We start from the raw sequence: 18,011 nt of genomic DNA, 5'->3' as shown, positions 1-18,011 counted from the left end.
TTGCGCCAAAGTATTCTGTACTTCTGTATGACAACTATTAAAGAACTTGAACTAGAGTTTGGTTTGTACACAGGCGCAGCCGAGGACACCTATCATCGGGGTGTTCGTGAACATCACAATCCCGTCCCAGTTGCGCAGCGCCACAGATGGTGCATTCTTTTAATCCTCCTCTCTGCTTCAAACATATTTATTTTATATTTATTTATTTATTTATTACGCTACACGGTTGGAGGTGCGCCACACCTTCAAGTATAATATTTGAAATGTCTTATTCTGTGTTTATTGATTTAGAATTGACTATTTATGGACCTTTCTCTGTGATTTAGTCCTAATTGATATATGATACCTTGTGATTCTAGGTTGGCAGTAGTATGATGATGTACCTTTTTTTCACCTTGGAATATGGAATTCTGGGGGGATTCTTTTTATTGAACAAATTCCTATTTACAGACAACATGGCTCAACATCTCCATGGATCAGGTGATTCTAAAAAAGGTAGAAAGATACATAAAAACAGATTGAAACAATAATACAATTAAATATATAAAATTATATATATATATATATATTTAAAGGGCTAGGTATTTTTTTGTAAATCATTGGAATATAATCTGATTAAGCCAAACTTTTGGACACCGTTCTTAAATACATTTCCCCTTGCTATTGATTGATTGATTGATTGATTGATTGATTGATTGAAAACTTTATTAACAGATTCCAGAATGGGTACAATACAGTACAGCTCAATACACACAATTGTTAAGGGGATGCAGACCAGAGAAAGACTTTCGTCTTGTTTACACATCAGGGTCCCCCATTTTCAATAGGAGGGGTGGGTGGGGAACACTGTACACCTGTACAAGAAAAACTGTACATTGGTCATTTACTGTACATTGGAGGGGGTTGGGTTAGGACATTTACAGGGGCCAGTTTCGAATTGCAGTCTCCCGTAGGTGTCCCTTGAGAGTGGTTTTGAAAGTGGGTAGTGATTCACATTCCTTTACAGCTTTGGGTAGGGCGTTCCACATTGATGTGGCATAATTGCGAAACGTGTTTAGTCCCTTGTTTTTGCCCTGTTACTAACTGTTACTAACTAGTTTGTGTTCGAAAAGCCAACATTATTATTATTCTCAGCTCAGCCTAATGATAATAGCTGTATTATGTTACATAAGGGATTGATTGGAATGATAGCCACCATGTCTCTCTTGTCAACCTTTGAATGTCAGCAATCAGCCTCGGGGGGGCGCTGTCGTGTGTTTACTAGAGGGAAGAGCCGGGGGAAGGAGAGAGGGATAGGGCGAGCGAGGGAGGAGGAGGAGGGGGAGGAGGAGGAGGGAGGTGCAGCGAGCAAGAAAACTTTTCAGTTCTGAGGAGCGAGAGGAAGCGTGGAACTGGAGCGACCATGCAGGTAAACGCGCTGTTAAGCTAATTGCTCCGAACCTAATTAAACGCCATTGCGGCGATCGCTTAATTGTGTTGCAGTACAGTAGTGTCCCCGCCGCGATCGATAGTGTCGACTCGCAAAACGACGGATTACCGCTACATTACTAATCCTAATCGGTTAATGTTATCGAACATTAAATTCCAAACTTTTTTTCTTTTCCAGCCTCGGTCTCCTTCCCCCCCCCCCTCTCTCTCTCCACCCCCCCCCCCCATCGCCTGCACGCAGTCTTTTTGTCAAGTAGCTTAGCGTTTTTTTTAATTCCGTCGCCCAATTATGGCACGGGGGGCTATTTAAAACAAAGAGTTCACACGGACCATATGTTGCACCAGGAGTGTTTTAGACACGGAGTGAGGACGTTGAGAGCGGCGTGTGAAACGGGAGAGGTAGCAGGAGGAGGGTTTTAGTCCACATCTGTAAAACGGAACCCCCCTCTTCGTTAATTAAATGGCTCGGTCCGTCCGGGCTCTAAAGGCCTCAAACTCTGCGCCGTGCTGAGCAGCGAGGCGGCGGGCGGCGCAACACTAGATGCCCGACTGGCAGCCCGCAATCAGTGGGGCTCGGAGACAACTCGAGGCCGAGGTTTGTGCTTTTTCTGATGAGGTTGTTATTATTAGTATTGTTAAAGCCTAATCTAGTTTCTGTCTGGAGGAGAAGAAGAAGGGGGGACTCTATGTTCCATGGTAGTGTTGTAGTGAAGCCGTGTTGTTTCACCTGGAGGGGTGTTGTGTGTGTTGGGGGTTATATTCCATTAGACCGAGGAGGGGTTAATTACCTTCAGCTAACAGGCTATAGCTAGCGAAGTGCCACGACTTGTTATTATCATTAGCTAAAGCCCCTTTTGTTTACGATGACATTTTTACTATCTTGTTTTTAGTTAAGCTGTAGTAGTAGCGACGAACTAATCAACGTGTTTATATGGTGACATCTTCTTTTTTTTTTTTTTTTGGGATCTCTCGCCATTTTAAATAAAGCTCGGCTCAGGCTGGTTTGATGGATTATTTCACTCAATTATAACCAGCGTAAGGTTAACCAGCCTTTTTTTTGGGGTTAGTTCGGAAACACCACTTGTGTCTGTAATATAATGCGACGGTTCCACGGGGAGGAGGAGGGGGGCTGTGAGTAGACGACATGTAGCTCGCTGGCTAATTGATTCATCACCCATCCGAGCTAATTAGGCTGGTTGCTCGTTATTACTAGTAATGCCACGGCTAATGTCGGGGCAAATATCAATCTATAAGCCCCCCGTGTGTCGTTCTTATTTGAATTGTGTGAGTTGATGTTGGTGTGAATGTTTAGCGGGTTTCGTCGCCATACGAGGCAGAAAAGAGGGACTTCTTGTCGACTGATCCGGTGGCCAGATCCCTTTGCTGCTAGCTTGCTAATTGACATGACGAGGAAGTGGGCAACATAGCTGTGTGTCGGTCGGTGTCCCTCCTCCACCTCAGGCAGCAGAACCCAGGTTGGATTAGGAGCTTTATATCCCCCGAATACATAACGTTAGCGATGGTAATAATTTGGAGCAGCTTGTTGTTGGGGGTGTCGCTTGCATGTTTTTGATTATAAATGGCTGCATGTGGAGTTATTTGATAGTTGATGATTGCCTCATGCTCGTCAAGCTTTGCTGCTACAGAGTGTACAGTTATGCAGCATCGTGACCTCGGCTAGTCTTTTTGATGTAATGCTGGCCACACTTTGGCTTTGCTTGTGTGTGTGTGTGTGTGTGTGTGTGTGTGTGTGTAGGGGGCAATAAGGCCAATTCTTTAGAGTTAATTGCCATGTGACAATGTACCCTTTGTGGATGCGTTCACAGACAACAGTGTATTGGCCTACTACTGCATTCTGTAAATTGCAGGCCCTGTAAAAAAAATCAGATCAGCATTTTAAAAAGGCATGCATTTGAAGTAAGTTTGTACCGCAAGGCTAATATTAGATGATATATTGAAGGATTTATGTGAGATGCATACAGACGATTTTTAAAGCCTAAACCAAAGTGTCTAAAATTAAATGGCTTTGTAGTTATGATGATAATAATGTGTAATTTGATACTGTACTTTGCAGACAAAACGAGGGGGAAACTCCCTGTATGAGAGGTTCCGGGCTGTGTCCTCAAAGCCTTACAGTGGAAGTACTGATCTTATAGCATTATTTCACTAGTGGAAAAGTGGTCTTGGTTTCGATTAGTTTTTCTTTTGTAAAAAGGCTGGTGAAATCTTTTAAGCATTCTGAATTCATTGCATGAATTGTGCTACCTGGAGCAAACCAGTTGTGCTTTGAAGCAAACCAAGCACTGGTAAGGTCATGGGTTCGAATCCGGCGGCGGCCCATGTCCTGCATGCATTATATAGTATTTTGATACTTTTTCCCATGATATTGTATTAGTGTGTTTTGGCTGGTGTCGTGATATGTTTCACAGTACCATTTCTAGGATTTTAATCAAAGATCAAAATGATGTTCGGTCTGTCGAGTGATGTTCTTGAGATGGAAAAAGGCATTACTTGACTGCATGAAAGCCTGAGAGATGCTGGATCTAGCAACTGATAGAATAGTTGCTTTTGATTGATTGATATATTTCTAGCTCTTTACTGTGGTCAAATGAAATACAAAAGATACATCACAGCACAGTTGGCTATATGGTAGATCTGAATCACAACACTTTATGTAGGCTAAAGCAGATAATTAAGAATGACATTGTGATGATGTTGTTGGAGCTCTTTGTTATTCCCACTAAGAGATGCACAGATACCATTTTTTCCACTGTGGATACCTACCGATTCCAAGTACTAAAACTTTCCGATACCAAGTTCAGATCAATCACTTTTACTGAACAGTATAGACCATCAGTTTTGGGGTCATTGGACAAAAATGATTGAGACAGCCTATATATAATAGACTTTCTGATATATATTATGCTTTTATGTGTTAAAAGCAGAGCAAATCAAGTCGCAGCATGTTAGGCATAATTTATTTTAGGCGGGGGGTGTTACCTATTATTGGACAGTTATGCTTAATTCCCACCCCTATGCAGATAATTTTTTTTTGTTGTGTCATTCTCCTTTGTTTACTATTATAGAAGAGCAGATGGGCTAATGCCTTGAAATTATTCACTTAAAAAAACAAAACATCCTAGATAAATTGATCTTTGTAACCTAGTCAGATAAACAAGTCACAGCATGCCATATATTAATAGGTTTAGCCTACACACACATTGGAAACGGTTTAGTCTATATACCGTAATTCCTCTAATAGTAACCGGGTCTCAAATACAAGCCGGGTCTCTATTAATGGCCGGGTGCGCTCTTGAGCTAAGCAATTATAAGCCGGCCTCCTAATACAAGCCGGGTTACTAATATACTGAGCTGCATACTGAGCTAGTTACTTGATTTCACTTTGAAAACGTTGAAATGACCAGTGACCACCTGTAATTGCACTGTTTACTATTTCATACAGTACTTGGTTTCAATAAATGAACCCAGTACATTTTACTGGGTTCAAACTGACACAAAATGTTGATTTATTCATTATGATCCGTTTGAAAATTTGAAATATAGGCCTCCCTCTTATACAGTCCTCCTCCTAATACAAGCCTGGTACCCGCTACAGTTGAAACAAATACAAGCCGGGGTTACTATTAGAGGAATTACGGTAGTATAGCTTGGTATAGTTTTATCCCTGTTAGTTTATGCAGCCGTTTTGCTGATGTGCATTATTATCTGACAAATAATTTGCAATTTGACGATTTAGTTATCTCATTCAGTTTAACTTCAAAGTGTACCCTGATTTAATCGTGTATTATGTTGCTTTTCGATGAAATCTGTGTTGCTCACTCACTGTACTACACTGCAATGATAACTTTGGAGCAACTCAAAAGGTTTTGTGTACATGTACATAGGCTGTTTTTAACACGCAGATGGATCTGAATCTCAAGTAATGACCTAGTGGGCGACACAGGATGTGACTTTTGACCCATTTGTAAACATATTTGCTTTGAAAGTTAATATGGAGGATGAAAATTCCAAAGGGAAAAATGGGAAACTGATTATGATCATACAAAATAATTGATTATCTCTCATATGGCTGGGATATATACATGTTGTTAAACATAAAATACAAATAATTTATAATTAATAATATAATAAAATTTACACTATATATTTAAGTTAATCAAAATAATTAAAGATTCCTTGCAGCAGTATTAAAACTTAAGATAAAATAGACTATTTTGAATTAAATTGTATTACAAGATTAAAAAATATATAAAAGATATCACATTGTACTGGAAAACAATACCGCGAAATACCATTATACCGTCATAACTCGGTAAAATATTTTTATATATTTTGGCCAGCCAAATTATCATATCAAGATCACACCGTTATTAGATTATTGCAACAGCCCTGGTGTAAACTATTTTCCTTCCATTTTGACTGCCGCTTGGCCAAGGAGTGTGGACCATTCTTTTAATGTCTGTTTTGATTCTCCAGGAGGAGTCTGGAGAGCCAGTGTGCAGTGACAACGACGGCGGCAGGGCAGAGTGGCTGTGCCCTCTATGCCAGCAAGGGCAACCTGACAGAAACTCCCTGTCCCAGCATCTCTCAAACCAACACAACGTGCTTCCTACCTGTCTGGACAAACTGCTGGACATTGTAAGTGTTCGGAGTGCTCTGAGATTAATTTGTGGTGATGATTTGTGGGATAGCTTTGGATAGGGCCGAGTAATAGCTAGGGCTGGGTAACATTTGTAAAAAAAAATTAAAAATATTGAATCGCTTTCATCGGAACAATCCTGGTCAATCTTTTAATCCATGCCACACTTTGAGAACCACTGGTCTAAATGAAGTATAAGAAGCAAGCCTACTTCCATGGCTCGTGTTGAGGGAGCCCTGATTTTCTGGCCCATCTGGGGATCAATCCCACAACCTTTTGGTCACAAACCCACTTCTCTAGAATTGAGGCCACCACTGCCCCATATACATACTGCTTTTCATGTGGGCTTGGGCTCAACATGGTCTTCAGCTGAGCCCATACAAACTGAAACACATCTGGGGAGAGCCGCTCTACTGCTCAAGCACATCTGGGGAGCTCTGCTCTACTGCTCAAACACATCTGGGGAGCGCTGCTCTACTGCTCAAGCACATCTGGGGAGCTCTGCTCTACTGCTCAAACACATCTGGGGAGCGCTGCTCTACTGCTCAAACACATCTGGGGAGAGCTGCTCTACTGCTCAAACACACATCTGGGGAGAGCTGCTCTACTGCTCAAACACACATCTGGGGAGAGATGCTCTACTGCTCAAACACACATCTGGGGAGAGCTGCTCTACTGCTCAAGCACACATCTGGTGAGCTCTGCTCTACTGCTCAAACACACATCTGGGGAGAGCTGCTCTACTGCTCAAACACACATCTGGGGAGAGCTGCTCTACTGCTCAAACACACATCTGGGGAGAGCTGCTCTACTGCTCAAAACACATCTGGGGAGAGATGCTCTACTGCTCAAACACACATCTGGGGAGAGCTGCTCTACTGCTCAAGCACACATCTGGTGAGCTCTGCTCTACTGCTCAAACACACATCTGGGGAGAGCTGCTCTACTGCTCAAACACACATCTGGGGAGAGCTGCTCTACTGCTCAAGCACACATCTGGTGAGCTCTGCTCTACTGCTCAAACACACATCTGGGGAGAGCTGCTCTACTGCTCAAACACACATCTGGGGAGAGCTGCTCTACTGCTCAAACACACATCTGGGGAGAGCTGCTCTACTGCTCAAAACACATCTGGGGAGCTCTGCTCTACTGCTCAAACACACATCTGCGGAGAGCTGCTCTACTGCTCAAGCACACATCTGGGGAGCTCTGCTCTACTGCTCAAACACACATCTGGGGAGAGCTGCTCTACTGCTCAAAACACATCTGGGGAGCTCTGCTCTACTGCTCAAACACACATCTGGGGAGAGCTGCTCTACTGCTCAAGCACACATCTGGGGAGCTCTGCTCTACTGCTCAAACACATCTGGGGAGAGCTGCTCTACTGCTCAAACACATCTGGGGAGAGCTGCTCTACTGCTCAAACACATCTGGGGAGAGCTGCTCTACTGCTCAAACACATCTGGGGAGAGCTGCTCTACTGCTCAAACACATCTGGGGAGAGCTGCTCTACTGCTCAAACACACATCTGGGGAGAGCTGCTCTACTGCCAATAGGGCTGTCATGATTTGTCGCCCATGTCGACGTCATCGACTATGAAATTGTCGATTTGCATATTCATGATCGACGCATCGTATTGTTAATTGTATGTGCCTTTTGCGGTGGAAATGGCAGACGTTCAAAGTCATAACATGCGCAACGTGTAATTAACTAATGCGCAGTGAATCACGTTCAAAATATAAATAACTTCTCTTAATACGCACTCAGAAAAGTGGCAATTTTTTTACTTGAACTTAAGGATTGCATACTTTTTTTGCAAAGCATAGCTTTATACTTATAGCACATGCACGAGCCTGGTATTTTTTTTTCTTTTTTTTTTGGATCCACTTTTTTCTCTTTCAGTTTTTTTCTCCCATCCCAATTTTGTAGTCGTGCCAATTCCCCCCTCCCCTGTCTTGATCGTTGCTCGCATGTGCCCCCCACTGGTCGGTCGTAGGGAGGGTTGAAGAATCTATCGCATGTTCCCTCCGATACATGTGGAGTCAGCCAGCCACTTCTTTTCACCTGTCAGCGCGGACTCATTGGCGAGGTGTAACGTGTGGGAGGCTCACACTACCCTCGACATCTCCTGTCCTTGCTGTGCAGGCGCCCTGACCGACCTGTAGGAGTCGCTGTTTACAACGACCAGATTACCACCCATCGACTCCCCTCCTGCTGACTCTGCCAATTGAGTCAGTATGAGGGGAGGGAAAACTGAGGGGTGGGGATCGGACGTTGTGGACAGCGACTCCTACAGGTCGGTTGGTGCGCCTGCGCAGTAGAATCACGAAGCGATGGGGGCGGCGCCCCTCCAAAGCGCAGACCCCTGACGCTGAAAGATCGCGCTGCGCAGGTGAAAAGATACGACGGCTGCTACCTCGAGTATCGGAGGGGACTCGTGCTATGTACTGTATGGCTTCGTCCACATTGCAGCCGGCTTGTGGGAGGCAAGAAACAGCGTTCGAGACGGGAGGGTTGAATTGAACGATACGAAATTGGGATGGGAGAAAAATAGAAAATGGGAGAAAAAGTGGATAAAAAAAAAAGAGAACATTCTGAAGTTACTAATGCAAAAAAGGAAAATCACTTTTAGTGCTAATGAAATAGAGTAACCGAGGTCTGAACTTGAGTTGAACTTGAACTTGTGTACTCACATTTTTCTGTAGCGTTTATATATATATATAATATTGCAAAGAAAATTGGTATAAGCTGGAAAACACCACGCTTCCATAGCCTGAAGTAGAGCCATATGAAATCCGTGTTCACAGAATCATGGACGGAATCGTGGAATTGACCAATAAAAATGGAATCCACTGTAAAACGTGGAATATTGCAGAATTGGGCCTAATCTGGACTGAAATTCCGTTTTCGGGAGGAGATGGAACGTTTGGTGCAAAGCTAACATGAGCGGGGACGCTACAGCGTGTTACACACAACACGCAGCAGTGTCCAAGCGTCTGGCTGCTTCGGTGTTAACGTTGTCAAGAAGCTAAGAAATTCCGCACTAAGCCCTAAATTCAGAGCAGAGCAGTATCCTAATGACTTTTATGCCTCCGCCGATAAGGTGTTTTGCAAATTCTGTCAACGTACCGTGGACTGGACCCGCAAAAACACGTGCGAAGATCACTCTCCAAAAGCCATGTCAGGAACAAGGAAAAATACTGTGCTTCAAAACACACCAGCTCTCTAACGATGATCCTGGTGATCACAATAGATGCAGCTAGAGGGCGAGGCTAATCACTGACAGTACTATTGTGATTAAATAGCTATGTAACGTTACAGTACATAGGACTATAGATGGAAATGATAGCTTCTTCTGGTGCACTCATCTATTTGCAAATTATTGTCAGTACACACACTGTCTTTTATAAACAAAATAAACTAAAGGTGCCTAAATTATGCATTACTATATTTCATCACAATATAATAGATAGGCTACTGACATTGTGATAATGTCAGTAGTAGCTAGCTGTATCCATTGTTTACTTTGTTTAAATGTGTATCTTTATTTTGTGTGCATTTTTATTTTGTCACAATATTTGAGAAAAATGTAACTATTTCTGAGTTGCAGCACTTAAAAACATTAAATGGACTGTTATATCTCATTAAATTGTGGACATTTATTCATTCCCACTTATTAGACACTATTTCTGATGGTAAAAGGAGCGTAAAAAGCAAAATACAGAATTCTGAAATATTAAATATCATATGGCTCTACCTGAAGTCTTATGTAGTACAGGTCCAAATCCTACAAGAATTAGTTCAGAAATGGGTCTTTGAGAAACGTCAGAGTAACCGACGAAAAGAAAATTCAAATCCATTTCCTCATCCATGGCCGTTCATTATTTTTTTTTATTAGATATTTCTTTTTATACACGACAAACGCAACAATACAGTAAAAATAACTAACAAGACCTCACAATACCACAATAATAAGTTAAACAACAATGACATTAGCAATAACAAAAATAATAAACACAGAACATAACTTCCCCCAGGACCAGGACCCCCCAAGACCAACACCCCAACCCTGCTCCGCCGCTAGATTGTGGCCTTTACACTCTCGGCCGCTGAGACCCAAAGTCCAATGCCGGCCTGTCCAACCCCAATCATCCGTGCAGTAGAGATTTCCATATAAATTATATCCAACAGTGTCGGAGACCAATTAATCATTGTGAGCCTCTCAGGTTCTTTCCACCTCATGGCTTCTTGGCTGCAGTAACGCCCGCCAGAATGATTATTTTCTGTTGTATGGATGCCAGTAACAGTGATATATCATTTAGGAGCAGTGTCGCTGCTGTCAATGGGATTGTCAAGTTAGATATGTTTGAAAGTTTAGCTGTCAAGGATTTTCCAAAAACAAGCCACTGGTGGGCAATCCCAAAACATGTGCATATAAGTGCCAGTGGTCCCCAGAGTGCACAAAGTGCACCGGGAGTCGGCCACCAGTCCCATAGCATACAGCTTCCTAGGTGTGAGATAGGTCCTATGGATATAATTTAAATGTATTATTTGCTGGTGATTAGGGTTGCGGGAGGCTAATGTAACATTAGTCCAAATATCATCCCAGTCAAACTCTGGGTCTAATTCCGGGATGTCCCCTTGCCAGACTGTATCCAATGATACGTTTTTATGTGGATTTAATTAAGAGTGTATAAAAATCTGAGACAAACCCTCTTGCTGTTGTTCTGTCCGTAATAAGCTTAACAAAAGGGTGTGGGTGTAGTGCTTGAGCCCACGGTACCCCATGCGCCCTGACCTTAGTTGTAAGTAGAGGAAGGACATGCTGGGGAGATCGTAAAATTCTCTTAGGTCTCTTTAGGATTTATCATATACTGTATCTCCCAGAGTATGAATGGCCTTTCATTCTAAGGTGTAATTCACTTATTGTTTTCGCTAGGCGCTCGCAAAGTGCCGTGACTTGTGTGCATTGCCATGATGGCCCGATTTCGGGCCGGTGCAAGAGGTTAAACCACTATTCACGAGCCAGGACTCTACAGTCGCAGTACGCTCCAGTTGGAAGGGAGGGGCTGAGCCTGATACACCCACCTTCAATTTTAGAAGCTATGACATCTAGCTCTTCAGCCCTGCGTTCTACAGCCTGTGACAACTCCTCTTCACTGATGAAAAAGTCATGGAAAAGCATAATGCTCCAATTGAGTAAATTATGCATTTATAACATAGTTTGAATAGATTTAGTATGTTTTAACTGCAAATATTAGGTGTTTTTTAATGTGTGTATATATATACTAAAAAAGGGATGCCCCGATCACGTTTTTTGCCACCGATACCGATCACCGATCGTCGTGAGCCATATCGGCCGATACCGATCGTTTTTGATAAATTTTTTTTTTAATAAAATATATATAATATATAATTAGACTTGTACTTGTATTATCTGCGAGACATCGCCACCACGCAACAAGCTCCACTGTCTGTGTGTACTCTAGTAGCCTCCAGCTACGGCCAGGATTCTCCGGAGCTGCAGCTGGACCTATACTCGAGTAGGCTCGAGCTACGGCCAGGATTCTCCTGCGCTGCAGCTGGACCCTATTGGTATAACGTTACTGTGTTGAGCAAGCCCTCAGCTCGAATACGCATCGAATCAGTGTTATAAGACATTGATATCAGGAGCTATCTGTAGCTACTGCTAGCCGGATATATAACGTTAATACAACGCCTCAGTGAATTATTTAGTTCAATGGGACATTTCGTTTTGAACAGTGAACTAACTTGCGCTAACGTGAGCTAGCTGAGGTATCATACACGTCTCTACTAGACTTGCTGGAGCGTTTGTTGATGTCAGGAGCTATCGGTAGCTGGCCGGCTAGATACCGTTCGGTTAGACAATGCCTCATCATGTATTAAACTAAAAGTGAATAGTTGACTGGGTCATTTTGTAACGGTAGCTAAGCTAACGTTAGCTCAGGGAGACGCCGTCCTCCCGTGTCACTAGACTAGACCCGTGTTTACATGCGTGCAGGAGGGGCTGGAGGGATGAGCAGACGCCGCACCACCCGGTGTCTGAGACAGAACTCAGCGACAGCGAGTGAGCTCGGTTTTGACGATCTGCGAAAATAAAGCATTATCACCGATCACCGATCGCATATTTATACTGATTATCGGCCGATAACGATCGGTGGCCGATCGATCGGGGCATCCCTAATATATACACCAGTTGTTAATATCTGCAGGGCTTTACGCAGGAGGTGTGTGTGGTCAAGGTGGGAGCAGTTTCTGGTGGAAAGGTGTTGCGTCGTAGGGCTGGGCGATAAACCCGATAGTTTGCCGGCATTATGAATAGCTTACCGACCAAATTTTGCCCATATCGGTCTGTTAGGACCGTTGGGTAAATGCAGTCTTAAGTTCCAGTGCATAGGCCGTTTTCATTTTGTGCTCCTTTTTTCTTTTTAATTAAACTGAATGTACAAAAAACAAACACGTTGACTGACAGACCGACATTACAAATGTGTTGATGGAGAGCCAACATGATGGAGAATGTGGTATTTGCGTGCTGGGGTTAAAAAAATTAATTGGTTTAATTTATTGTTACTGAGGTGACTGTCATGTACCATGATTATGGATTATAGCGCCTAGTCCTATCGCAGTGCATGTATGGGCGCCTCACAGTCATTTGTCAATAATGATGCTGGCAGAGACTGGTTGCACAATTAGTGATGAAAGATGGATTTATCAATATGAAATAAACACACAAAACATTGAATTCTAGATTTGTGTTTTCAGGGGGGTGCGTTGGGGACCTGTGTATGTTGGTGATTTGTCGAGGTGACCTGCCTTAATTATAAAGTACAGTGTTACTGTTGACCTTGATTTGGTTGAGTTCCAAATGATACTGAGAACATTTGAACGTTAGTGAGGTTCTACTTGTATTCTATTTATGTATTGAAAGATCGATCTATTTTATTGTGACTTGTACAAGACCCATGTACCCACCCATTCAGATAGATGGCTGCTAATGTAATTAAATATGGATGTATTTTTTATTCTTACAAAATTTTGAAATCCAGTCTGATTGGTAAGAACTCAATAAATCAGTTTTTAACCCCCTGAGACCCGCTGCTATCGCCGGGACTGTCTTTCAGAGGCTGTAGTTGGCTTAGTTTTAAAGCTAGAGTGAAGGTACGGGCATCATATTAAACTAGACTACTTAAGGTACTGTATCCATTGGTACCAACCCTGTCATGCTAGCTTGTCAGGTAGGGGGCTAAATAATGCTCCAAAGTTACACAACATTTTGTCCAGGGGAATTGAAAGAAAATACCTGTTCTAAAGAATGGTGTGTTTTGACTATTTCTGCATACTGGCGTCCCTAACCAAATCTGAGACTGTTGTGGATCCATTGAACCCATTTGTATTCATGTGTGATGATGTTAGTCCCCATAGTAGCCATTTCATTGTACTGAGACCATTTTATGAACCTTGACCTCACAGTTTAATAAACTAATCACAAATACCATAATGGAGTAATTTCCAGAACAGAAGTGCCTGCTATCCAATCGCCGAAAAATACAATTCTTACAAAATATTTTTTATACGAAATCACAATTGTTCCTCAAGGTCTTTGTGTATTTAATGGGGTGTTTTTGATGTTTATCACTTTTTCAAATGGTCAAACATTTTTACAAATCTGTAACAAATGGTAGAACAATTGCTGTAATAACTTATGACACATAATATCGCTCTAAACCTTATACGCTCTAACCTTATATTTCATAACATCGCTCCAAACCTTATACGCTCTAACCTTATATTTCATAATATTGCTGTAAACCTTATACGCTCTAACCTTATATTTTATATATGACCGAATGTAAATGTAGAGAAACTTGACACAGTGCTGAGCTGCGTCTCGAATGAACCTTCAGATTTCAGATGACGTCACCACTTCTATGCTATTTAAATTTAAAACATTGCATTTTACACTGCAAAAAATTTGCACATTGCTCATTACACGCACACTTTTTAGAACCGTATATATAACCAGCTTTAATCTAGTCATTTTATCTTATTTTATTCTTATTCTATGCTAATGTTATTGTATTTATATTCTTGGAAGCTGCTATGGTCGAGGGACCACAACCTATTGAATTTCACTCTTTCTTGCTGTAAGGTACTGAAAAATACGTGACAATAAAGGAATCTGAATCTGATGTGGCATCTAATGTTGACCTATCTCCCCCTAAAAGCCCCCCCCCCTAGAGCCATATGAAATCTGTTTAAATTCTTTCCAAATTCCATTTAATTTATTCCCAAATTCCATTTTAATATTTCAGAATTCTGTATTGCGTCTTTTTTTTATCCACTTTTTCTCCCATTTTCTATATTATTCTCCCATCCCAATTTCGTATCATCCAATTCAACCCTCCCCTGTCACGAACGCTGTTTCTTGCCTCTCACAAGCCGGCTGCAATGTGGACTAAGTCATACATGGCACAAGTCCCCTCCGGTACTTGAGGTAACAGCAGTCGCATCTTTTCACCTGCGCAGCTCGATCTCTCAGTGGCGAGGAGTAACGCGTGGGAGGCTCACGCTGCCCCCGACACTTCCTGATTCTACTGCGCAGGCGCACCAACCGACCTGTAGGAGTCGCTGTCCACAACGCCCGATCCCCACCCATCAGTTTCCCACCCCCTAATACGGCCAATGTGTAATTAGTATGAACGACCAGCTAAACTGAAAGCAATGTGGAGCGCTGGGCTCGAACAGGCAAGCCCAGCGTCTCCGTCATTCGTGGCGAGCGCCTTGCCCACTACGCCACGTAGCCGCCCCAGAATTCTGTATTGCTTCTTACGCTAATTTTACCATCAGAAATAGTGTCTAATAAGTGGGAATGAATAAATGTCCACAATTTAATAAGCTATAACAGTTCATTTAATTGTTTTAAGTGCTGCAACAATATTTTTCAAATAATAGTGACAAAATTAAAATGCACACAAAATTTAAATACACATTTCAAGTGTAAACAGTCGATACAGCTAGCTAGCTACTACTGACATTATCACAATGGCAGTAGCCTAGCTATATCTATTATATTGTGATGAAATATAGTAATGCATAATTTATGTACCTTTAGTTTATAAAGGACCGTGTGTACTGACGATCATTTGCAAATAGATGGGTGCACCAGATTTGGCAAGAAGCTATCATTTCCATCTATAGTCCTATGTACTGTAACATTACATAGCTATTTAATCACAATAGTGTCAGTGATTAGCCTCGCCCTCTAGCTGTATCTATTGTGATCATCGTTAGAGAGTTGGTGAGTTTTGGGAAGCAGTGTTTTTCCTTGTTCCTGACATGGCTTTTGGAGACTAAAAGTGATCTTCGCATGCGTTTTTGCGGATCCAGTCCACGGTATGTTGACAGAATTTGCAAAACACCTTATCGCCTGAGGCATAAAAGTCATTAGGATACTGCGCTGCTCTGAATTTAGGGCTTAGTGTGGAATTTCTTCCGACGTTAACACCGAAGCAGCTAGACGCTTGGACATTGCTGCGTGTTGTGTGTAACACTCTGTAGCGTCCCCGCTCATGTTTGCTTTGCACCAAACGTTCCATGTTCCCTCGAACATGGAATTTCAGTCCAGATTAGGGCAAATTCTGCAATATTCCACATTTGACAGTTTATTCCATTTGTATTGGTCAATTCCGCGATTCCCTGAATGCGGATTTCATATGGCTCTCTAAAAAGACAGACAAAAATTTGTATGTGGGTTGCGGCCATTTATTAACCTAGATGAACGGGTGCCTTCGTGGATCTTTTACAGATGAGGATAAAATGGATAATAACGATATGGAATACAACTTAATTTATGCCTTGAGGGCAATTGGCAAATTAGAGACCAGGACAGCTTGCTATGTGTAATATTATAGCAGTGCATCAAATGAGTCACGCCCCAACTTGGCACTAGTTTGCCTTACTGCTGGATAACATTCACCCCCGTGTCAAAACAAGAGGGAAGATTCTTCGTAAAGTGTCTGCCGTACCAGTATTAATTAAACGTTTGGGTAATGGGGACCCCGAATAAGTTGTGGTCCAGTTTCTGTGGGTCCCCACAAGACGCGAGAGTACTGGCTGGTATGTGTGAAAGGAACATGCCAACATTTTGGGAAATTAGCTTACCATCTTCGGGAGAGGTGTTAGTTGGACAATGCCTAGGCTAACCGGCACTGTCCGCTTCCTTCATTGTGCTAAGCTAGGCTAACGTGCAGCCAGATAGCTTTCTACTGAACGCACAGAGAGGGAACGTGTATCTATCTTCTTGTCTCTCTCTGGAGAAGACTGTAAGCTAATTTACCAAAATGTTGGCGTGTTCCTTTAATGATCTTGTGTTGCAGGCCCAGACTTCATTTACTCAGCTTGGGTGCATCCAGGCTGGATAAGTTGAAGAACTCCTGCTCCATATACTCCGTTTTGCTGACTGGATTTATTGATTCTCTTCCCTTTGCTATAACAGGCTGTCCAAAAACGGTGTGCTAGTGGAGAGGATGAGGACACCGATTTACAGAAAGCCAAGGGTGAGTGAGTGAGTGAGTGAGTGTGTGTGTCACATCAAGGTCTGTGGATTATCTTGAGTAACCGGGTCATGGTTTCAGGAAAGGGAAAATAGCTTTTTGAGTTTTTCAAATGTGTATTTTATACAAGTGCCATTCAGCTCCATTGTATTAACCCTTGTGTCTGAAAGCTAAAGTGTTACACTCCAAATGGTCTTTTTTCTGAGGGGGATTATTACAGGGTAGCATATGTCAATGATTAACAACAACACTGATTTTGGTGGATTTCGTGTATTTTTTTGTAATGTCGGATTAAAAAAAAAATATATTCACTCTTCTGAAAAGGGACTACGGTAAATGGTCCTCTTAAAAATATATTATGTTGATATAATGTTCCACTTTTTTTCCCCCATAAATCTTTTATTCAATTTCAGTCATGATCATAACTACCAAATATTCAATTCATCTCAGAATTGTAACCCTTTAAATGCCAGTGTTAGTGTTGGAGACCATGAGTAACTATGCCAAAGTTACTCATAAAGTAAAAAGGTACTGTATAGTTCAAGTCCCCTTGATAACACAGAGGCCAATGCAGACATCAATATGAACCCCCTGCTCCCATGATCTGGTAACATCACCTCTTAACACTTTGATTACCACTGGTGAACATGGTAAAACGTGGTTAAATGCCAGCACCCACTTCAATGATAGCGTTGTGAACGCATAATCTCTGTCTTAAATTATGGCTATGTGTCTAATCTGCCCGTCGCTTATCAATGACTTGTTTGCAGTCAACATTGTCGAAACTGATTGTTTTTTAATCGGTTCATTTCCGTTTGATAGCATTTTGAAAAGCCCTCGTTTTTCAGGAAAATATATAGATTCCGTGATAAACGGCATTTACTGGAATATTCTGGCATACACAGACGTTGTAATTTTTCGGCCTATTTATGAATCGTTTTCAAATAAACACTAGATTATCGATAGTATATGTGTATTTATGCACGCTATAGAAGCGATCTGAAAAGTATATTCTCATTTCCTGATCAGCGAGCACACACACACACACACACGCGCACACACACACACGCACACACACAAACACACACACACACACACACACACACACACACACACACACACACACACACACACACACACACACACACACACACACACACACACACACACACACACACACACACACACACACACATATGGGACACGTTGATATATCTGTGAAAAAAGCTCCGATTACCCCAAGACTGGTAAAATAGATTCCTTACCTCAGATGTTATCCTAAAAGATTATTCCAATTCCTGATCGCCATTCCAAATATCGATCGCGTTTATTGATTCAGCTTTGGGTAC

General features: G+C 42.1%; 1 protein-coding gene across 2 annotated transcripts in view; it reads left to right on the top strand.

The window, feature by feature from the left end:
- The first annotated feature begins 1,343 nt into the window (after positions 1-1,343).
- Positions 1,344-18,011, top strand: part of zfhx2 (zinc finger homeobox 2) — a 32,427-nt gene continuing 15,759 nt past the window's right edge. Inside the window, exons 1-3 of one of the 2 annotated variants that reach the window (XM_084326566.1) lie at positions 1,344-1,408; positions 5,926-6,087; positions 16,605-16,665. In XM_084326566.1, coding sequence (XP_084182692.1) covers positions 1,403-1,408; positions 5,926-6,087; positions 16,605-16,665 — 229 coding nt within the window. In that variant the 5' untranslated portion in view covers positions 1,344-1,402. Of the gene's footprint in view, positions 1,409-1,955; positions 2,024-5,925; positions 6,088-16,604; positions 16,666-18,011 lie in introns of those variants that run through there. The other variant, XM_084326565.1, reaches the window with a different exon arrangement.

This window comes from Notolepis coatsorum (genome assembly GCF_963971535.1).
Source record: "Notolepis coatsorum genome assembly, chromosome: 12".
NCBI classification, from domain to species: domain Eukaryota; kingdom Metazoa; phylum Chordata; class Actinopteri; order Aulopiformes; family Paralepididae; genus Notolepis; species Notolepis coatsorum.
Note: the sequence above shows the minus strand (reverse complement) of the source record. Positions and strands in the feature narration are given on the sequence as shown.